Source organism: Nuphar pumila, chromosome 13 (assembly GCF_984573655.1).
Source record: "Nuphar pumila chromosome 13, dmNupPumi1.hap1.1, whole genome shotgun sequence".
NCBI classification, from domain to species: Eukaryota; Viridiplantae; Streptophyta; class Magnoliopsida; order Nymphaeales; family Nymphaeaceae; genus Nuphar; species Nuphar pumila.
The window spans coordinates 96,923,941-96,947,900 of NC_143261.1; the positions used below are offsets into that span (position 1 = coordinate 96,923,941).

Below are 23,960 nucleotides of genomic sequence, written 5' to 3' on the forward strand. Positions count from 1 at the left end.
TAAGCCTTAATGCTTAGGTGCAAAAAGTGTCAAAAGTAATGACATAACATTCTTACGATGATAGATTTTTACACAAGTCAAATTCACAACTTAAAAGCAAACATGAGAAAGTTAATGCTTTGGAAGGAGAATGTGATGAAATCATTGAACTCTCATTTCTCATCTCTAGTGCCCTTCATTTAGGCCCTGTTTGGGGAGGGTTGAATAGGAAGTGCTTTTGCAGTCTCCACAATGCTTTCATGCTCTAGGATTGTTTGGGAGTAATGGTGACACTAAAATCACAACATTGAAAATGGAGTTGACAGTTCCAACACTAGATTTTGAGAGGATGTTTTTTTTTGGCAACGCCATTCTCAACACCCCAATTTAGCAGGACTGGCTTAGACAGTACAGGGTGTTTTCATCTCAATGCAAGGCTCTCAAACAGGAGCCAGGATCAGGTGTCATCACATGACACACTTTGAAGTGTGCTGCAGCACCTGATGCCCTCCATCTTTGGTTGACAGTCTGTCAGTTATGTGGCCCAAAAGCTGATGGAGGGCAGACAGGTGCAGAGGCACACTCAAAGTGTACCATGTGATGGCATCTGATCTTGACTCATCAAACAGATCCTTATGTTGCTTCAGATTTAAACTTGACCCTAGAGATTAAATTATCTGGGCTTGTAAGATGGCGGTGGGAAGAGAAGGGTCATACGTAGGAAAGTCACCGCAGGGCCTGGGAAATTGCTTTTATAGGAAAGGGTACATAAGAAAGGGCTTTCATAGGAAACATACTATTTCATACGAAAATATCCCCACCTAAAAGAGGGAAACAATAATTAGTGAACAACAGTGAGAGATGTCATTCCTGTCACGCCCACTGTACACTGACAAAAAGGTGATGTGCGTGATTAACAAAGTAATAAGTCCTATCACGTGAACCTGGTCATAAGGCATCACTTACCGTCCATCGCTCTCATCCTCACCGTCCATTGTAGCAATCACTGCAATAGCGCTCAGGCAATGTCATACTGAACCGTTACGAACTGCGTGGGTGCTTTATCATCGTACGACGAGCCTCTTTTGAAATCGCTACGATGAACGGTGAGGATGACAGTGATGGATGGTGGAGATGTCCTGTCAGCCGTAGATAGTGATAAAGCTTATCACCTAATATCTCTGCACGCAAAAAGCATCTTAAAAGAAAAAAAAAAAAAAAAAGTATCGGCTGAGAGCAGATCAGGTGATCCGTCAAATCACTTTTAAAGTGATTTGACATCTTCACCGTCCGTTGCGTTATCCCACCAGGACCCTACGGTCTTTATGCAATTTGTGATTTGACATCTCTCCCTTCTCTCCTGGAAAACCCTAATCTGTTCCGGCTCTCTCTCCCTCTCTCGCCGGAAAACCCTCTCCTTTCCGGCGTCTCTGCGGCTTTCCCTTGCCGGAAAACCGTACTTATCCTCCGATCCGTCGGTTCTCCATTTCTGGCAAACCCTGCTTCTCCGATCCGGCAAACTCTGCTTCTCCGATCCGGTGTCTATCTCGTTCTCACTCTCCGGCGAGCCCTACTCCGAGGTAGATGTGCCGTGTGCGTATTGTGTGTATGTGTGATTATTTTTCGTTATTTCTGTTGTGAAGCAGAATCATGGAGGGAAATCGATAAGAGGAAAAGTAGATTTCCGTTGTTTTTTCATCAAGGGTTTCGGTTGTAGAATGCTTTAAGATCATCGCCTTGTTCATTGCAAATGTTTTTTTCCCTAATGGTGCGTTTGTGCATGAAAATATTTGATAATGTTGCCTCGGATGGCATGGTCGAATGCTGATATAAGAGAAGTGAAAACCCCCTGTTGTCTCGAGATATAGAAAGCAAATATACAGTTTCAAGTTTGAAAAATATGAAATATAGAAGGAACATGTAATTATGCGACGGAACCGGCTATGGTTTCTGGTTCTATGTTCAGTGGTAAGGAAAGCTAAGAAATGATTAAGGGATTGTAGTCATCAGCATTCATGTGGGTAATCTGCAACATAAATTGAATTGGGCAAGGCAAAACTTATCGAACACTTCAAAAAGTGCCGTTTTTTCTGGTCATACTATAGACTACAATACGCAGGACAAATTCCGCTCGGTGACAAAGCAGCCCCATGCTGGGACCTCTTTGTCACGCCTCTTCGTGTTTTCAACGGGGCAGATGGGATGCGGGTGTGAATGGTAAGTTGATGTTAAAATTATGGGTCGGTATTTTGTTGAAAATTTGAATAGTACAGTGTACGTCCACCATTATAATAGTGCGTGGAATCTAACTATTAACTATTTGATAGGCCTCCTGACAAAAAACAAACAAAAGAAATATGCACCCATGTCTTAGAGAAATTGGAATATCTGATTGATGAAAATATTAAATGGTAGAAATAGGTTTACATGATGAAACTGTCTTTGTTCAATAGTAGTAATATATTTACACAATAAAACTGTCCCGGGGTGATATTTCAGAATGGGGCAGTGCAGAGCTCTACTTAGTGAAAAATACATGAGTGTAAGAACGCGCGGTATGCGTTCGCTTAATCGGTGATGTGCGGTGGTAGCACGGCATGCGATAGGCATCGGTATCGTCGTTAGTGCATCAATGTGGTGTTGTCTTTCGAGATTTGGTTAAAGACCTCTCGACTTGTAAGAATGTTCTCACGCGTAGCGGTTGGATACACGGGGGTGCATGTGAGTTAGGACTAATTCTTCCAGGAATTACATTAGGTGGTTCCAACCGAGTATGGTGACTCGGGGCTAGGCGAGTGAATGCCTAGGCGCCGACAAATGAGTTTGGGTGTTGCTCTTCGTTATGGTCTTTAATCATCAACTGGTCTTCGGACTGGGGGCCGCAAGGTCTTGTTCTTTCAGTGGCGAGGTTTTGCTATGTCGTGCGCATGAAGCTACAATACGCTTCGTGACACACAAGACTAAGGCAAAGTTTCTGCCACTTTCAGAAGTGATGGCTGGTATGAGACAACTATGCACTAAGCGGCATGGACTATATGAAATGTGCATTTGGAAATGCGCTTGATTAGCTTCCGCTAGGCAGCTGCGCACGGGGTGGTGCGCAGGGCTAATGAAAATGATTCAGCACATGAAAATGTGTTGGTATGTGGCCTTTGGCCGTTAGGCTGACCAACTTGGGCAGTTTGGCGTGTTGCAAGTTTGCGAAGCATTCTATGCCCATGATAGAGCGATAGAAAGGCTTGCGGCGTTCAGGAAGGACCGTCACGTCATATTGGCTTATTGAAAAAAGTAAGCCCGTGACAAAAACTGTCTTTTGGCATAGTTTCATTGAAAAAAAGTATTGGTGGTTGCATTTTGCACTAAATGGTTTAGAGGCCTATATAAATGCCTCATTAATGGCCTAACTGTATCAATTCATGGACATAAATTTTTTTATTTTATTGGATAAAAAAATTAGTTGTTACATTTCATTAGTCAAAATTTCCTTTTCATAGATGAACCACATATAAGCTAAATATTGCTTCCTAATTGAAGAAGTGAAGCGTAATATGGATCTGTGGAGATCTGTCAGTAGTGTCTGGTTGGATAAGACAACAATGACTTCTAGCACTTGGGCAACTGAGACACACACACACAGAGCGTGAGTTACTTCTAGCCTTTCTTTCTTTATGTAGGCTGTTGTACTTTTTTCTAGCCATTGGTCAATCAGCAGTAGCATTGGTTATTATGCTGGGCCAATGGGGGAATTAGTTGGCTGGTGTCTTCGCAAATAACTAAAGCCTTTGTTCTAGCTGAAAGTGCAACTGCTACCAATTTTCAGTCCCAACTCAAACAAAAGTACAGCACCAGAAAGAACTATATCATAAAATGAATCTTTTATTATATGATGCATTAATTTTTGTTTTTGGGCATATATCATATTGACAGGCTGAAGAATCTTTCTGGAATGATTCTCTTAGTAACATTGTGGATGCAACACCTCCATGATCTAGCATTATTAAGACATGTTGCATTTGCTTTGAACAGTTTTACATGGCAAATACTTGTTGCTAGTTTTGTTTCAAATCGATATGGCTATGCTAAATTGCCACCATTATCTCCTGGAAGAAGGTTTTTATTCTCCTTTATGTTGACATCGTAGTGCCATAGTTGCTTCCATTTAATCTCTGATATGTCTCTTGTCAGTGTAAAAATGATTGCGTTTTCTGTATGGCAATTAATTGTAAAAGTTCTTGAATTCATGCTATATATAATATACATTTTTTTTAACAGGAGTTGCGGATCCTCATATAGAAGTTGATGCCCTTTCTATGGAAGGAAAGATTAGTGCAAATGATAAACAATCTTGCCTTGTGAAAGGCTTAGAAGTTGATGCATTTTCTATAAAAGGAAGGAGTGGCGAAAATGGTAAACAATCTTGCCATACGGAAGGTGTAGAAGTTGATGCCTTTTATATGGAAGGAAAGACTGGTGAAAAAGATAAACAATCTTCCCCTATTGAAGCTGTAGAAGTTGATGCCCTTTATTTGGAAGGAAAGACTGGTGAAAATGGTAAAGCATCTTGCCCTATGGAAGGCGTAGAAGTTAGTCCCCTTTCCGTGGAAGGAAAGACTGGTGAATATGGTAAACAGTCTTGCCCTATGGAAGGTGTAGAAGTTGATGCCCTTTCAATGGAAGAAAATACTGGTGAAAATGGTAAACAAGCTTGCTCTATGGAAGGCGTAGAAGTTGATCCCCTTTCTGTGGAAGGAAAGATTGGCGAAAATGATAAGCAATCTTGTCCTATGGAAGGGATAGAAGTTGATGCCCTTTCTGTGGAAGGAAGGACTGGCGAAAATGGTAAACAATGTTGTCATGTGGAAGAGATAAAAGTGGATGAGCTTTCTGTGGAAGCAAAGACTGCTGAAAATGGTAAAGAATGTTGCCCTATTGGAGACGTTCCTAATTCCGAGGGTAGTAGTGGTGTCCCAAAACTTGGTATGGAGTTTGATGATGATGATAGTGCATACCAATTTTACAATTCCTATGCTGAAAAACTAGGATTCAGTGTTCGAATACATAATTGGAATAAGAACAAGAAAGGTGTGTTGACGCGAAAAGAGTATGTATGTTACAGACAAGGTTATCCTAGGTCAGAAAAGGAAGGTGGAAAAGTTAAGGTCACTCCAAATAGGAGATGCGGTTGTAAAGCAAAATTTTCAATAAAGAGAGGATTGAATGGCAAATTATCTGTAACTGAGTTTGAGCCTAGTCACAACCATCAATTTGTTAATCCAAGTGATATCCATATGCTAAGGTCACACCGAAAAATGCCAAATGCTGATGCAATGACTGATTTGGCTGCACCCAAGGCTACACATGAAATTGAAAGCCATAAGAACTTGGCATTTTGGTCAATGGATTGCAAGAATTATTTGAGGACAAAGTGTACATGTCCGCCATCAAATGGAGATGCTGGAGCTTTGATGCAATATCTATCAAGTAAATCATCTAATGATCCATATTTTTTTAGTTCCATGCAACTTGATATGGATGACCTTATAACAAACATTTTTTGGGCAGATGGAAGGTCGAGGGTAGATTACGAGTGTTTTGGAGATATTGTATGTTTTGATACGACATTCATTATAAACAATTGTAAAAGACCATTTGCATTATTTGTTGGTGTCAATCTTCATAAGCAACTGATCATTTATGGTGCAGCATTGATATATGATCAAACAGTTGAAACCTTCGAGTGGTTGTTTCAGACCTTTGATAAGGCCATGAAAGGAAAAAGACCTAAAGTAATTTTGACAGATCAAGATTCAGCAATGGATAGTGCACTAGCTAATGTTTGGCCTGATACATATCATCGGCTATGTGTATGGCATATTTACCAAAATGCCTCCAAGTACCTCAGCTGTGTGTATGGAAAAAATGGTTTTAAAGGTGATTTTATCAAATGTGTGCTTGATTCTGATGATGAAAATGGTTTTTTGTTGGCATGGCAAGATATGCTAGTTAAACATGATCTTCTGGGCAATGAATGGTTGGTAAAGTTATTTGGTGTTAAAGAAAAATGGGCTTTACCTTATGTAAGGGACAAGTTTTCTGCTGATATTTTAACTATCCAAAGGAGTGAAAACGTGTATAGTGTTTTAAAGAAACATTTGAACACAGAGTTAAATCTGTTGAGTTTTTTTGAACACTACGATGGGCTTGTGGAAGATCGAAGATATGCTGAACTTCAACAAGATATTAAGGCAAACCAAACAGCTCCAACCATGTTATTTTCACTTTTATTAAGAGAAGCTGCAAGAGTTTACACCCCCAATATTTTTGAAAAGTTTAGAGAGGAGGTATTAATGATTTCTGATTGTGATGTTGATTATTTGGGTGAGGATGGGCCTATTTCCAAGTATAAGGTCAGCATGGTAGAAGGTGTTAGAGAATATTTTGTTAACTTTGAGGTCGTGAGTAAAATGGTTTCTTGTAGTTGCAAAAAGTTTGAGTTCACTGGCATTCTATGCTGTCATGCTTTGAAAGTACTTGATCGCTTGAAGATTAAGGGCCTTCCTCAGCAGTACATTTTGAAAAGGTGGACAAAAGAAGCTAAAAGTGGAATAATGAGACATGCTCTAGATGACATTTGTGATGAGAAGTCTATTATGACAACACGTTACAACCTCATAAGCCATTCTTTTGTTAAAATTGCAGCAAGGGCTTCAGAAAGTCGGGAGACGTACAAATATCTTGAAAGTCATTCAATGGTTATCATGGAAGCAGTGGATAACATGTTAAAAAGTAGGTCGAGTGCTGTAAATCCAAGTCTACCCAACTTGCATTTATAAGAATTGTAGCAGTTTTGGCACAGCTAGTTGTCCCTCTGCAGATTCATTTCCCTCTTCAAGAAGCAAGTCTTAGCATGATCTTTTGAATTCTTTCCTTTTGAATCATATGGAATCTGTAAGCAGCATTCTTGTACAAAGATGCAATTGTTCACAGTATCATTTTGCAAATATGGTCAACAATTGGTGAGGCAATGAGCTCACATCCAACCCACCTTTCTCTTGATAAGACAATGCCGGGTATCTTCTGCTATCCTTCTATGTTTGGTTGTGACCCTATAACTTGTTAATCTTGAGAGAGAGAAATTACCTTTAGAATCCTTGACTAAAACATTATGTTGTTGGAGTAAATTATTTTATCTTTTTTTTAAGTCTTTTTTTCTTTCGACTTTTATTGCTCTTATTCTAATGGGATAGAGGTGAACACAGTAGTTCAAAGTATTGACCATTGTTAAACTATTATTTTAAAGCAAATATCGACTCACTAATTATGAAAAATTGTGTTTGCAGAGTGTTTGGAATACCATGCTGTTGAGCTGGAAAGTTGTACCCTACTATGATGCCTGACCGGTTTCTAGCATCTACTTAAGTGCTTATGGTTGTTATCCTTTGTGTTCAAATCCCTGCCTTGGTGATCAGTGATTGGTTTAGTAGTCTATTTAAGCTGGTTCTGTTATATCATAGGTGAGTGCTACTTCACAGTTTTCAGTATCTGCTCCGATTCCTCATGCAACTGTTCTTTTCTGTTATCGGGTTGTTGCATCTATCCTCGTTGATTCTTAACTTCTCATTTGTATTTTACGTGGTATATGTGCCAACTATAAGGTATTTAATATTTTTTTGCTTGGTCACTAAATAGATGCTGGTTTAGCCTTTTTGACTGATTTACTTTAACAACTGATTTTAGATTTGTTGCTTTGAGGTGTCCTCTCTTGGTTCTAGAAACTTTAGTGTTGTTTAGAAGCTGTCTTGTGAGCTGGTTCTCATCTTCATGAACATCATCCAATTTTATAAATATTTGTTCCATGACAGTTCCATTGGATGCTAACCTATTCGTATATGCTGAAATTACACTTTGTCATTATTCTTAGACTAGAACATTCTTGCTCCTTAATTATTAAGTTATTTTGATCATGTTCGTATGAAATAATGCATAGATGGTATGCAGAATTAGTGAAGTAATTCCTGTGTGGGAATTGTTTAATGCTCAATGTCATTTGGTTCACAAGTTTGAGTCGAGAAACATAGGACAGAAAAGTTTATCTTGAATGGCGTAGAATATTTATTTGCCTGAACCATGCGCTCCGATGTTAATATTCATGCATAGTAATGCAGTTTGTAATTTCAATATACTTAATGACATCTGTTGTAGAACTAAAAAATTTGCTGTAGAGAGCTGTTGCAACTTGGGAATTGAAGGTTAGTAGTATTGTTTATTTGTTTCTTAGACCTATTGTATTAGCTTAAACTGTGGATTATTCCTAGTAGTTATGTAAGCTGAACATTATCCTTTGACTATGTTTGCGTCTGTCTTTATTTGATTCCATGATAACTCATTTCATTCTCTTTGTTTCTTTACTTTATAAATCCTTGCTTTCACGTTTTATACATTTCTTTCCTTGGTAAGTTGTCCACCTAGATTATGACCCATGACCCAATGTCAAGGTCATATGCCTTAAGTAAACTGGCCATCTATATCTGGCTCCACAGAACTAGAAGATCAAATGGCACAGGGATCCAGCCCTGGTCTCAACCACATCCGACCCATATTATGAGTTATGGGTAGTCTATATCCAAATCCAGGTCCAATCAGAAAAATTAGTTGGCTCTTGTTGGATTTGGACCCAGAAGTGTGGGGGGGCATGTAAGATTGAACCTTAGGCTGAATCTATCTAACCCATCCTTTTATGATCGTTTTTAATATTAGAAAAATGATAAGTATGCCGTTCACCTAGTCTAGTATGATACAGGTTCAAATCTGATCCAGATCCTGAATGACCCAGATCCAAATTGCTAAAAATAGTCATAGTGTTGGCCAAATATGGTCTGTGGCATATCTGATCTTTTGCAGTCCCAAGTTAAAATTAGCTTTGTAAGAAATTTGCACATAAATCCATGCAGATGCACATACATGCGATCTGTTCATTGAACATGCCACGGTTAATGTGCAGGTATGTGCATTCTTGACAAACCTTCACATCTTAGTGCTCAACCTGCACCCAATATCCAATTGAGGACCCCAATCGGGCTTGGAGTGGTTTATGATCTCACCATATTAATACCCCATTTCTGCTCATTGCTGCATCATCAAGTCACATCTAGAGCATTTATTACCTTGTTATCTACCACATAGGCACATGACCACTGGCTACTGACTCATGCTTATTCTAGCAGTTTACCCCTACTTACAGAAACATTATCAAGCTACATCAGCCTTTGATCAGCTATGATCTATCATATTATTATCCTATATCAGCACTTGTACTGAAAGTCACCATTACGTTGGCATGTCTCAGCCTCAATTCCATGTTTTGCTACAACATGCCTTGCATTAGTACCTATGTCACAAAGACACATGGACATGAGGACACATAACGTGGATTTGACTCGAAAGTTCGGAATATTTTTGAAAATAGGACATGATGTCATGGTTTTTTTTAAAATTTTAATAAATAAAAACTATTTTTGGTATTTTTAACATTAAAAATGTATTTTTATTGAAACAAAACAAAAACCATTAAAAATACTAAAATAATATTAAAATATTCACCATACGTGTCAGTGTCCGTATCCGTGTGTCCTCTCGTGTCACCAGGGACACATGCCCCTGTGACAGATTAGTACTGTCTGGGCATATGTTTCATCTTGCTCTTATCAATAGTCCAGGGCATATACCCTCACAGAAAACATTCGTTTATTTGAATCAACTTTCTCAGGGCCTCATTGAAGCCTTCACTCCAGGGGGCCTCTTAACCCCTGAGGCCTTGGTGGAATCTGACACTTGCAATCTGTTTACAATCATAGCCAGATAGGTACTCGGTCTTATCTTAAGGTAGCAGCCAAGGCAATTAACTCAGGCATATTTTGCAAGCTTTATGGAAGTGATCCTCGCTACTAGGAATGCACAACGAGCCAAGTTAGCTGGGGCGCGACCCGTTTAAGCTTGGTTTGAACTCTTTCAAAAAAATAAATGAGCCGAGCTTGAACAAGGGTTTAGGCTCGGTACATGTAAACAAGCCGAGCTTGAACATGCAGTGCAGCTTGGTAAGCCTGATTAAGCTCGGCTCATGTATTTTGTTCATAATGTGGTCACAAAGAGAGGTCTTACCTTAACAGATAAGTCATTGATCATGTTTGGAAGTGGCATGGGTTCAAATCCCACTGTTTTCCTCTCTTTCAAAAAAGCATTTTACATAATTTTCAAAAGTCTTAAACGCCTTTTTGTTGAACGGGTAGGGGTAAAGAAGATAGTTCAAGACCATAAAATTAGGTTAGCCACTTGGAACATAGGGTCTTTAACTGGTAAGTTGGTAGAGTTAGTAGATGTTATGTGTAGGAGAAAGATGGATATTTTATGTCTACACGAGACCAAATGGGTAGGTGAGAAAGCAAAAGTGATAGAACCTTGGGGATATAAGATTTGGTATACAAGAATAAATAGGAATAGGAATGGAGTAGGGATTGTTATTAGTTGTGAGTTTATAGATAATGTAGTTGAGGTCCGTAGGAAGGGTGATAGGATTTTACTTATTAAATTAGTATTAGGTACAAATATTATTAATATTATTAGTGTTTATGCACCTCAAGTAGGTTTAAATGATTTCATTAAGCGTCAATTTTGGAAAGATTTAGATGGAGTAGTACAAGGGATATCTTATGGAGAAAAACTTTTCATCGGCGGTGACCTTAATGGGCATGTAGGCATTAGTAGGGATGAATTTGAGAATATTCATGAAGGCTATGGTATAGGAGAAAGAAACGAAAGTGGAGAAAGAATTTTAGATTTTGGTTTGTCCTATGATATGATCTTAGCAAACACTTGGTTCAGGAAGAGGGAGTCTCACCTAGTAACATTTAAAAGTGGGGTTAATACGAGTCAGATAGATTTTTTCCTACTTAGAAAGAGAGATAGGGGTTGTTGCATCGATTGTAAGGTTATACCGGGAGAAAGTGTAGCTACACAACATAAAGTCTTAATTTTAAATCTTAGAATTAGAAAATGCCGCAAAAAAGATAGACATAGGATAAATCCTAGAATTAAGTTGTGGGCATTGAAATGAGCTAAACAATGAATGTTTGTAGAGCAGGTAGTTAAGGAAGCTGATTGGTGTCTCAAGGAGGATTCAAAATCAATGTGGAATAAGATAGCGGGTGGCACGAGAAAGGTGGTTAAGGAGGTATTGGGTGAGTCTAAAGGTGGTGCACCCCTAGGTAAGGATACATCATGGTGGAACGAGGATGTCAAATTAGCTATTAAGGTTAAAGGAGAGTGTTATAGAAATCTAAGTAAGAGTCATGATAATGAGAATTTGGAGAAGTATATGATAGGAAAGAAGAAAGCTAAAAAAATAGTTTGAAACACGAGGGATAAGGTATATAAGGAGGTTTATGACAAGTTGGATACCAAAGAGGGCGAGAAGGATATTTATAGGCTTGCAAAGATGAGAGATATGAAATCAAGGGATCTGGGTATGGTTAGGTGTATCAAAGATGAAACACAAAGGGTTTTAGTCAAAGATGAGGAGATTAAGGAGAGATGAAAAGATTATTTTGATAAGCTATTTAATGGAAGACATGCCCAGGATCTTAGAGATTTCTCAATTCTTTTTCATGAGATGAATCGTGACTTCATGCGCAAGATTCAAAAGCAAAAAATTGCAGAGGCTTTGAAGAAAATGAAATCAAGAAGGGTAGTTGGCCCAGATGGTATACCTATCGAGACTTGGAATGCTTGGTTGAGAAAGGTTTAGAATGGTTGAAAAATCTTTTTAACAAGATTTGGCGAACAAATAAGATGCCTAATGAGTGGAGGAAGAGTACTTTGGTGCCTCTCTATAAGAATAAGGGTTATATACATGATTGCACAAACTATCGTGGTATAAAACTCATGAGTCATACTATGAAACTTTGGGAGAGGGTGATTGAGTATAGGTTGAAGAAGGTTGTCATGATATCGGAGAATCAATTTGGTTTTATGCCTAGAAGATCAACTATGGAAACTATACATCTTCTTAGACAACTTATTGAGAGATATAGAGAGAGGAACAAAGATTTGCATATGGTTTTTATTGATTTGGAGAAGGCATACGATAAGTACCTAGGGATGTTTTCTGGTGGACAATGATGAAGAAAGGTGTTTCTCTCAAGTACATTAGTATAATTAAAGATATGTACGAAGGAGTAGTAACCAATGTCCGCACTTGTGGAGGGGTGACGACCAATTTTCCTAAAACGGTTGGGTTACATCAAGTATCTGCATTAAGCCATTTCCTATTTGCTATAGTGATGGATGAGCTTACGAGATCAATTCAAGAAAATGTGCCGTGGTGTATGTTGTTTGCTGATGATATTGTTTTGATTGATGAGTCTAGAGCTGGGGTTAATGCTAAGTTAGAATTATAGAGACAGACATTGGAAGCAAGAAGTTTTAAGTTAAGAGTAAGACAGAATATATGGAATGTTGGTTTAGTAAGCAACGAAGTAGTGATAGGAGTGTAGTGAAGCTTGTTGAGCAAGAAATACCGGTGGATGACTATTTCAAATATTTGGGATCTATCATTCAAAAGTATGGAGAAATTGATGGAGATGTAAATCATAGGATAAATGTTGGGTGGATGAAATGGAAAAGTGCAACTGGAGTGTTGTGCGATCGTAGAATGCCATTGCGGTTGAAGAGAAAGTTTTATAGGACGACAATTAGGCCCGCTTTATTATATGGTACGGAATGTTGGGCTGCCAAGAGACATTATATTCAAAAAATGAGTGTAGCTGAGATGCGTATGCTTAGATTGATGTGTGGAAATACAATAAAAGATAAGATTCGAAACGAGGAGATACGTAAGAAGGTAGGCGTTGCATTCATTGAAAATAAGATGAGAGAGAATCGTTTACGGTGGTTTGGATATATTCGGCGAAGGCCTAATAATGCTCCAGTTAGAATGATGGAAAAATGAGAAAATATATTAGTTAAAAGAGGTCGGGGTAGGCCTAAGAAGACTTGGATGGAGATGATAGGAAAGGATATGAATGCTTTGAACCTCACCGAGGACATGACATTGGATAGAAATGATTAGAGGAGAAGGATTCATGTGGAAGACCTAGAATGATTTTCTTTTTTGGTTCATATCGCCGACCCCAATTGTTTTGGGACGAAGGCGTAGTTGTTGTTTGTTGTTAAAAGCCTTTTTAAATTAAAGGTCTTCAACTCGAGCTGAGCCGAGCGGTGCTTGAGCTCGACTTGAGCCAATCCCAGGCAAAGGTTGTTCAAGCTTATCTCGAGCTCAAGCCGAGCATGAACATCCAGATTTTCTTCACGAGCCGAGCCGAGCCGAGCCAGCCCAAGCTCGGCTCGTGTCAATCCCTACTTGCTACAGGAGCAAAGGTATCAAAACCTTCTGTTTGCCTTTTCCCTTTCTGCCTTAACACTTGTCCGATGATCCAAAATGGAATTTTCTCTGGACGAGGCACTTGCAACCAAAAGGTTTGCATCCTGGTGGTATGTCTACCAGAATAGAGGGAAAGCAGCCAGTTGGTTTGGGCTGTTACCCATATAAGGCAAGCCATCCAAGCGAGTTGGTCTGACATCTGTGATGAAGAAAAGGCCAGTTGCGCAGGGACCTACTGGGTAGGTGGACCCCCCAATTATTGATATGACAATGACACAAAGTAAAGGAATAGGGCGAATAGAATGGAACCAGTGCCTGATCAATGAACTTTAGTGAGTAACAAAACTGAACCTCCCTACTTAGCAATGCAGTGGAAAAGGAAATCAAGTTTCAGTCTTGTGATTAGCAGATTCCCCATGCCAACCATCACTAACCACTTTAGTGCAATGGAAGCAAGAGAATTAGGTTTTTTATGAAGACCACCTTCCACTTTCTGTTTTGCAGAATTTCTGCTCTGCTTTATAGATGATTTAAAAGATATCTGAGGCATGGGCTGCTTTTAAAAAATAAAACTGCAAAGATTAAGTACAGGTTCTTCCACTGTTCCTTTGCATGACCTGGATATTTCTTACAACTTATTGTGAACACAATAGAAATGCAACTAACCAGTCTGAATACACATCTATTTATTCAAAGGTTCACCAATATTGATTTGTATTTGTCTTGAGGACGCTCCAATTTACTTCTGTGTCCCACCCTATGTACTATTTCACATGGAAAATTACACAAAAGGGACGTGCCCCATATCCTTTTGGTTGTGTCCATATGACATAGGTTTGCATATCTTCATCATATGCTTTGTCAAAGGTGTAGTTTTTCATAGTTCAAACATGTGGCCAACTGAACTACAAATTTGAATCAAATCTTTTATTTTATACCTGGCAATTGTATAAGTGCTTTTTCCACCTTCAGTTATGATTCATGTTGTCACAAACATGTACCACTCTCTATCCCCCCTTTGTGCTTGCTTGATGGCTTCTCATGGATATCTATGATTTGACTATAACTGCTTGTGGCTTATCCGCTTCGTTTCCTTATGACAATGACTTGAGAAACAGCACAGAATTTTTGATAACTACATCGCAATTATTCCATCTCAACCCTTGCAGTGCTTACTGTTGATCATTGCTTGGACAAGTTGTGGTTGGGGTAAGTCAATAAAATCATGTATATTAGTAAATCTGTACTTCAAGCTACAACTTGCACCTGTTGTCTTTAAGATGCACGGACTGAGTTTGATTTTTTGTATGCTTTAAGGAAACAGCACAGAAGTTTTGACAAGTTGTGGTAATTATTCCATTCCAACCATTGCAGTGCTTACTGTTGGTCATTGCTTGGACAAGTTGTGGTAAGTCAAATAAATTCATGTATATTAGTAAATCTGTACTTCAAGCTACGGCTTGCACCTGTTATCTTAAAGATGGACGGACTGAGCTTGATTTTTTGTATGCTTTATTTTTTAATCAAGATGTACTCTGAAAGCAACACTCCTGTAGAATGATGCATGTGTCCAGGTTATCATGTTATTATTGCTGCAGGGAGAAAATAATTTATTTATAATTGATATTTCAGATTATTCTGTTACAGTCAGACGGTGAGGTGATGAGCTCATGTTTGATCTCCCTTCTCCTGATAAAACACTCATTGGTATCTTCTTCTATTCTCCTAATTTCATTTGCGACAAACAGCTTCATGTTTCATCTTTGTGTGTGCGTGCGTGCGCAGAGCGTTATTCACAGTATGTTCATTGACCTAGCAGGTGCTGCAACCGTGATGCTAGAGGAGGAAATTCTTCGGATGCCTTTTGTAAAGAAAGAGACCGGGCTATTGATAGGTTCACTTCCACTCGTTTATGTTTCTATTTAGGTGGTGGATTTCAGACCGAGATGGGGGGTTCTCTAAATCCCCTACCTGCTGCTGTTTGGGAGCCTTTACTTGGGAGATGGAAGTGGAAATGGTCTCCCATCTCCCCCATTCCAACTACACCCTCAAGTGGATGTATGACAACTCTTAAATCACCCATTTTCATCTCTACTCCGATCACCTCTGCTCAACAGAGCCTTTATGATGATTATCTTTGTTTTGCTGATTTCCGTTGCCTGCTTTGCAGGCATGGTAAATTGGGCACCTACATTTTCAAGTTGTTGAAGGGCCTTCCCCATTTTGCAGGCTTTTGAAACTTTCAGCCAAAGCATGCTTGGAACTGCACCTCATCCTTTATTCTGATCGTAATCTGGATCCCTGAAAAACCACTGTGGGATTGCTGGTAGTGATAGATTGTTTTTTCAATTTCAACCTAGTAAACGACACTCTTTAATACAATTGTAGCCATCACACAATTTTATGTACAATTTCTAATAATAAAAGGCTCAAACATGTTCATTCAGAAAAATGAGAACTTGATATGGGCAAGTGAATTCAAGTGACTAGGGTGACTTTTTTGATGATGGCTGGTGGGGTGTGACATTTAGACTCTGTTTGGAAATTGGCAGCTGGGGTGGGAGTTTATGCATTTGGTAGATCCATGTTCAAACTACCTTGGTGATGGGTGTTTGGAAACTGGTAGCTGGTTGAGAGTTTATGCATTTGAAAGAGGCAGTGAGACTGTCTCCGCTCTATATTTGCACTAAAGAGTGGATGCAGCTACCACTTTTCCAAATGCACTAAAAATGTTTCATCAGATTTATATTCCGAACCAGTGTTGTGAGAGGCGTACGCCTCAGTACCTGAAGGGTATGCCTCAGAGGCGAGGCGCACACTCAAGGTACTGAGGCGTGCTGTGATGCGCAAATTGCCCCTCATCAACCTCCTGAACCCCCTCCTTCATCCCCAAGTCTTCCTCCTCCACCCGATTCGTCGGCTGTGCTAACCCAAGTGCCGGTGGATCCACCACCACCATGTGCCGGCCAACTGCTCCTCTGCCGCTCCCTGCCTCCCCTCCCAACGCTTCACTTCCATACCAGTTGTGAGAGGCGTACGCCTCAGAGGCGAAGCGAGGCGTTGTCAACGCCTCGCTTCGCCTCATCGCATTTAACAACCTTGTTCCGAACCCAAACTTGAGTGTGATTGCTTGGCAACACATGAAAAAAAAATGAGACCACCAAAGCATGTCAAAAAGATCAAGAATCTATTTTACCATCTCATATTTTATTTAATATGGCACTCAGGTGGTGGGGTTTTGGATCATTGAGCGTTTGATCTAACCTAGCCTCGACAAACCTGAGCTCAGCTTCTGGTATGCGAACCATTGCGATCAAGTTTGGACTCATGTTAAACAACAAAATGAAAACGGGTTGGATCTTCTAGTGATTTGTGTAAAAAACATGTGGCCCGAGCCGGATAGATACCAGATTTTATGGCATTTGTTTATTTGATTCTACCCAAATCTTAAGGATCTGGCCAAACTTGTTCTAGATCTGACAATGTGGGTAGAATCGGTGCATATTCTACCAATTTGCATCCCTATGAGTGGCCCAATGCATTTTTTCTTTGTGTTGGAGTATGTGAGGCCCAATGTAATCCAAAGCAAATCCGAGTCCCAGAGCTGATCCCGCATTGTTGTGTTGGATTTGGTTCAAACCCACCCGTTCATTATCCCAGTTTGGGGTGGATTCCTCTATTAATTGAACATGATATTGATGCACTGACCCAGAACAGAACCCAAACCCCAACATGTGGGATTCTAACCCGAGGTCCTTCGGTTATGATTGTGCAACCTAATCATCCAGTTATTCCATTCGATCCTGCATATGGCAACAGTTGCGGTGGAAGGATATAAAATGTGCAGAATAACCGATGCCAATACCCAGCAGTAGCGATGTCAACGGTTCATATTTGGACTGGTACCTGACCAAATCCGATCTCATATGATTAGATTCAGTAATACCAACATTCCAATGAAAATGATCCAGTTTAAAGTTTTAAGCTGGAATCCTGATCCCACTAACATCTGAAAAAGGGGAAATTTTCAAATATGAGGGTAAATCATGTGCATACCAAAAGTTTGGTGGGAAATTGCAAACTCCGAAACTTTGGGTGTGCATGAGTTAGACAAGTTTGGTGTTTATTTAAAAATTTCCCCAAAAAATTACATGCAAAGAACATATCCAATTATAACTATTAAAGCTAATATGATCCAGATTTGGTCATAGCTCGGCAATAGCTTTCTTCATCTGAATCCATAACTTACCCTGAATCATATTAGGTCATATACGATTCAGAATGCTTATACCCAAATAGAATACAACCCGTTTACATCCCAAAAGCTATTCTCCCTTAGCAGGTCATGGTGTGGCTCAGGCCAAGTCCGTCTGATCTGATAAAATAGGTTCATGGGCATAGGCCGAGTTAAGTGTTAAGTGCAAAGGGTTCAAGTTGGTTAGCAATGAGACAAGCAAACTTTAGCCTGAGACAAACCCATCCACAAAACCCTTAAACTGGCTTCTCTGAATCTAGCCCACTCGCACCTGCACTCGTGCGAATGATCACGTTCATGAAAATAAATTTAATAAAAAGACTCAGAAAATGATTTGCGGGTGTTGTCATGATTCAAACAACATATTCAATAAAATTAAAAACACCATCTTTATAACCTTTTCATGCAACTTAATAGTAATATTTAACCCAAGCTCACAATAAACATTATTAACAAGATTGAAAATTGAAGTCATATATATGAATTATAACAAGAACAGACAATGACACATACATGATGCAGATTAGAATCACAATCATGATTATAACCAAGCTTATCACGGACAATCAAAAAGGGGTCACTGTTCCAATATACTCGATGAGAATCACAAGTCGATGGTAATCTGATAAAAGATGCAGGATAAGTAATTGAATAATAAGTACAGCAAGAAAGCTATTTTAGCAATTCATTAAGCCTAGATGAAGATGTTAATTCATATTTTCAAGTTCATTAAGCAGCCACTCACGACGAAGATCTTCATCATAGGTCATGAACGCAACACGGTTAAAAGGGTCTCTAAAAATTTTGGTTCCCTTCACTTTATCCTTTCGATCTAGTCCAGGCAGACGCTGAAGCTCTTCCAAACACTCCCGCACAGATGGTTCAACTGCTGCAGTCGATTTCGGTGCTGCTCGACTATCAGATGAATAATCAAATGGTACAATGTTCTCTACTGCTACAGGCGTTCTCAGCCCAGAAGTTGGTTTCGCTCTTTTCTCACGCCGATCTGATGATGTGGAACTTCGACGCTTCTGTTGTGTTGGGATGTGTGGTACTACTGTAAACCCATAACTTGCTTCATCTTCTTCATTGTTTTCACTCATATTGCTGGATCTTGTACCAGTTTCTGCATTGCGAATGATAGATAGTGTTTCACGTCCTTGGATTTTTTTACCTGTATATGTGTTTATAACATTACCAAGCCTTTTTACAAGCCAACATCAAATGAGAAAACCAAGAAAAGAGCAAATAATCTACCATCAAAGAGTGTTGCACACTGATCAAAGAGGGGAAAACATTTGTTCTTATAGTTTTTTGCATCAGAATTGACCTGTATATCGAAACATGTAAGACAATTGTAAAATAAATCAAGTGTAACACAGACAAGATAAATCATTACTGAAAAGAAACCACATCCTGCAACACTATAAACTTACAGCGATATATCGCTCCCATACATCCTCATCAGCAGTTACCACCTTATATACATCATCCCAACCAAATCCGCTTTGACTCCCAAGTAATTTGACAAGCTCATACTGTTTTCTTAATATTTTGAAATGGCTTTTTAATTGTGTAGTGGTATAATTCAAATTGAATTTTCTGTTAAAAGAGGCACAGACCAGCTTCCATGCTTCCTTTGTAAACCCAGAATCATTTTTATTTCCATAAATTAACTGTTCAATCAACTGTTCAACCAGAAATTGGCTGCGAGCAGTCGTCCAATCAGCCCTATCTGAGTCTTGGGATATGCAGGGATACATAGACATCTTCTGCAACATCCATTGAAAACAATAGGAAAAGTGTGTCAATACAAGACATAGTATGCTACATCTGCAACATGAAATAAGTCAACAAAGACATTTATATATGATCAAGATAGTCAATCACTCATAACAACAACACAAAGATATTTATTTTGAAATAGAGGTTTTGCCACATTATTAGAGTAGAAATATGCATTATACTCTGGCCAAGAAATTTTTGCAACCTCTACCCACAATGCATGATCCACTAGCATTACCTGCCCGAAGAACTTAGAAGTTCAACAGACTAAAAGAGAATATCTAGTGCAATCACAAATATACTGTAACATGAAAAAGATACAAGGATGAAACTATGCATATAACCCACACATATAGCCAAGGAATGCATAGATATGCATGCAAAGGAACCAACAAACAATACAAATGTAAGCATGAAAAATGACAGCGATTAAGCCTGCAAAATTTAATCTTTATTATAATGTTAACTAGGATAGTTATTCTCTTCATGCACTTGAGAATACGCAAGATTACTGCTCAGCAATGAATAATGACTCTCATTTACTCTTCATATGTCAACAAAGTGTAGTATCCACTGACAATAATTCCTCAATAAATTAATCTCAAACATCCTCCAAGACTGCTAACTTTTCTGTTTCAACTTTCAAGTGACATACCCATCAGAAAGCTAGCCTCACTGATCAAAACACCACAATTTACAGCAAGATCTTAAATAAACATCCATATTTTCCAAGCATTTAACTATTAAAGACCCCTTTATTTCCATAGTTAACAAAAATCAAACTCCAAATACCATCTTCCTCAACACAAATTTCAACTGATGGTCGATGGAGCAACTCTTGCATATAATTAGTAGAAAAGTACAACCACATCCACAAACTTCGAACATGAGAGTTCCAATGATCAAAGTTTATTGATGGAAGATCAACTAGCCCTCACTTGGAGACATTTTGGCAATTGCAGACCCAACCTTTGAACTTTCTTCAACTCACATGGAGCATATATCAGTTAACAAAGCTAACACAGTCAATGATTCTCACATCTGATAAAAGACAGTGGAGACCTTGCACAATGAACTCACTGGGACTTTCATATTAGGGGAATTTGCGAACATGGTTGTACTTGACTAATTTTAAGAGAGAGTTGGTCTAGAGAACAACACGGGACTTATAAAAAAAGTTAAAAAGTTGGTTAAATGAGATTTGGATTCTTTTGGGAAGGTTAGAGCATGCAGCCGAATGTTCACAAGAAATGGGTGCCCACTAAGGTTTTACTTCTGTAATACTGCGGTTTTGATCACCCTAAAACCATGTATTTATTTCTCTATTGCTGGGGCTTTAGTCGAACCCCAACCAGCCTCCTATGTGTAAAAATACTTCATCAATTGAAGAATGGGCAACTCATGCAAACCATATCCACTTGCCTTCACATGCTGAATTTGCAACCTCATCAACAGGCACCAAGAGTTATCCCAGTGAGTGAACTCTTACATCAGAGAAGGAACACTCTAATTCAATCACAGTCTTCAACAAATTCTATGCTCATCTTTCCATACAAAACAAAGAATACAAATTTCTGGGTTTAGCCTCATAAATTGGGTCCTCTGAAATGCATAACTTGTACAAACCAACTTCCCATCTTATACTTTTGCTCACCAATAAATGTTATATCCCCGATTTATCTGCAATAGATAGCATAAAAACACTAGACAAGAACAATAGTCAAATCCTTTTCCCTAGTATAACACTGACCACTGCATTACAATCAAGAGACGCAGAAACCAAAACCACAAAAAATAGGGAAACAATAAAGTAAAAATGAAAGAAAACAATCAATTGGGAAGAAATTCCCGAGATGGGCAATGGATTTTCACCCTCTTGGAATCAAGAGAAAGATCGATAAAGAAAAACCGACATCTCTATGAGATGGGGTGGAGGAACAGTCCTTGGGGACGATCCGCGTTTGGTTGTCTTCACCGGAGTCAGCCGGAGCTCGCCGGAGAAGATGGCTGCCGATTGAGGCCCCGGACGATTCTAGGGTTTGAAGCCTAATGGGGGAAATTAGTAGAGGAGAATGGAAAGGCAGAAAGATGAGATGTTCTATCTTCCCAAACGACATGCGAAAATGCAAAATCTCGAATTTGCCCACTTTATCCAGGATCTTTGAAAATCCAGAATTTTTTGGTCAAATTCCTGAAATTGGGGTTCTTTAGGAGTTCTCGTTTCGATAGCTTCCAGATCTTGGTGGTGGGCCTCCAGTAACCTTTGTAGGTTTTGTATACGGCAAATTGCAAATTCTGTAACTTGGTCACACCAGTTTGCAATATTTTTAAAGGTGGCAAACTCTGGAACTTCTATTTTTTTTGGATATATGGGTCTTGATTTCTTGAATATTTGGTGGATGCCCTTAGGGTTGCAAATGGGTCGGATCTAGGAAGAGGAATTTACAAATTTTGGGTGCTCCAGATTGAACTGATCCGACTTCCCAATGTATTTTAGGATCCGAACCCGACCAGTTTGCATCCTTGACTTTCTCTACACTCAAATTGCGATCTCAAACAGCTAAATACCTTGAGGAGTCGGATCTGGTTGAATCCAGAATAACCAAAATTTGCAAAAATATCCATCCTGAATCTGACCCATTTGCATCTCTCTCTCTCTCAGACACTTAACTCTTAGAATAGCAGTCAGCAAGGGATATTATTTTTTGGGATTCAAATAGGGCTGTAAATGGATTGGATATGGCCAGATATCTGATCTAAGTCTTACATATTATTTCCGGATTTGAGCCCTATAGGTAAAATCAAAATATGCATTCAGGTTGCATATCAGTGTTTTAAATTGGATCTTTTTTGCGGATCTGAGTCAAATTTTGATTTGGTTGCATTTTTAACATGTAAATAGCTTGTTTCTACTATACTTTTTCTGCATCCTGTATCGTCACATTTACTTTGAATTCAGATTCAATCTTACCTCATTGGACCTGATTTAGATCTGAATCCAGATTCATCCATTTTGCATTTTAGGTTCAAATTTGGATCTGACAAGGTATAACCCGAATCCAATCAGTTTACACTCCTAGTTCAAGCAAAACAAGGTGAATAGATGTTCTTCGCTCTGTAACATTATTTGTTTAAATACCAAAATTGATTATTTATAATTATGTTTTCTTTTCCTAAAACAGGACAATATATGCACTCTCATTTTGAAAAATTATGTGTGTACCCAGTATTGGTATACGTTTACACCAATCTTAGACTGTCTTAACCAAATGGTAGAATGGTTAAACAATGCTTTACAGATGTGATCTACAAGATTTGTTTAATAAAAAACATATTATGCAAAGTGTAAAAAAGGTTTTCAAGGGCTTCAACAAATAAAAAGTTATAATGTACCATACCTTTTGTCACTGGCCCACAAGGGCTCAGCATATTTGGTAGGGGCGACTTGTGAATGTCAACAAGTTGACGGGAATTAGTCGCAAGTTCAAAACCTACGGGAGCGTCGTACCTTGGTGCAAGGTCAAAGCTGGCTGTACTCCATGATGGGTTTCAAGGGCTTCATACCATAACTTTTGTCACTCGCCCATAAGGGATCCACATATTTGGTAGGGGCGTCTTGTGAATGTCACCAAATATACAAACCATAAGTAAAAATGTTGAGCTAGGGTTTGTATATGAGCTGAACAAACCGAACATGATCCGAGTTTGGATAATTTTTATGGCAAGTTGAGCCGAGAGCTAAACAAGCTACAATCAAGCTGGTTAATTTACAAGAAAATATACAGTTTCAAAGTTGGAATTAATAAGATATGAACTCTTGACCTATCAAGTCGAGCTCAAGCTGACTTGTTTACAGAGAAAATGCATTGCCTTGAAAGCAATGGAGTTTGAGCTCTAAACCTATTTCTTGCAAGCCAAACACTTACATGTCTAGAATATACACCCACCCGTCCCAAGGGAAGTTGGCATAGTGGGGTGGGGCCTTGGCTGCTAAACGGGCAGTCAAGGTTCGATTTCTGTAGGCATCTTCCCTCTGCGCAAGCCAACGTGTAGCATAGGCCCCGTGGGGCAAGGGTCTCAGACTCTGAGTTTTACGCTGCCGGCACGACAACTGTAGGTATGACAGACTGAGCCAGCACGACCAGGTCTTCATGCTCGGTGTATATGGTATCTTAGGGTTATAAATCCAAAAAATGAATATACACCCACCTGGGTTGTCCGAGTAGCAGCGTGCCGGAAGAGAAGGTGCTGACCCCTTTATTCCAGGTTCGACTCCCACAAGATGTGTAGATACTTTTAGCTGGTGGGCTCCATAAGGACTTGGGTGTCAGTGAACCCAGCTGGGGTCTACCTGGTTGGGAGGTGGCCCATTAAGTGATCCTGTTCCCGGTGAGGGTTCCTCATCATAAAAAACCGTCTAGAATATATTTATCAGTAATTAATGAGTCTATATTAACCGAGCTGAGGTGAACACCTTTTGTTTGTATTATTGTCCAGCATGTTTTA

General features: G+C 39.1%; 2 protein-coding genes across 2 annotated transcripts; one reads left to right on the forward strand and one right to left on the reverse strand.

Annotated features, from left to right (window-relative positions):
- The first annotated feature begins 1,353 nt into the window (after nt 1–1,353).
- Nucleotides 1,354–15,903, forward strand: LOC149819333 (protein FAR1-RELATED SEQUENCE 5-like). The gene is made up of 8 exons (XM_089984631.1): nt 1,354–1,559; nt 4,252–7,049; nt 7,320–7,493; nt 14,533–14,623; nt 14,732–14,822; nt 15,047–15,121; nt 15,234–15,472; nt 15,585–15,903. The coding sequence occupies exon 2, from the start codon at nt 4,290–4,292 to the stop codon at nt 6,810–6,812; it is 2,523 nt and encodes an 840-aa protein (XP_089840757.1). The 5' UTR covers nt 1,354–1,559; nt 4,252–4,289; the 3' UTR covers nt 6,813–7,049; nt 7,320–7,493; nt 14,533–14,623; nt 14,732–14,822; nt 15,047–15,121; nt 15,234–15,472; nt 15,585–15,903.
- Nucleotides 15,904–18,127: 2,224 nt separating this feature from the next.
- LOC149819334 (uncharacterized) lies at nt 18,128–21,493 on the reverse strand. Its single transcript, XM_089985057.1, has 4 exons — nt 21,368–21,493; nt 19,106–19,441; nt 18,927–18,999; nt 18,128–18,843 (listed from the first exon to the last, which is right to left on the reverse strand). The coding sequence occupies exons 2-4, from the start codon at nt 19,436–19,438 to the stop codon at nt 18,377–18,379; spliced, it is 873 nt and encodes a 290-aa protein (XP_089841183.1). The 5' UTR covers nt 19,439–19,441; nt 21,368–21,493; the 3' UTR covers nt 18,128–18,376.
- Between the last annotated feature and the right edge of the window lie 2,467 nt (nt 21,494–23,960).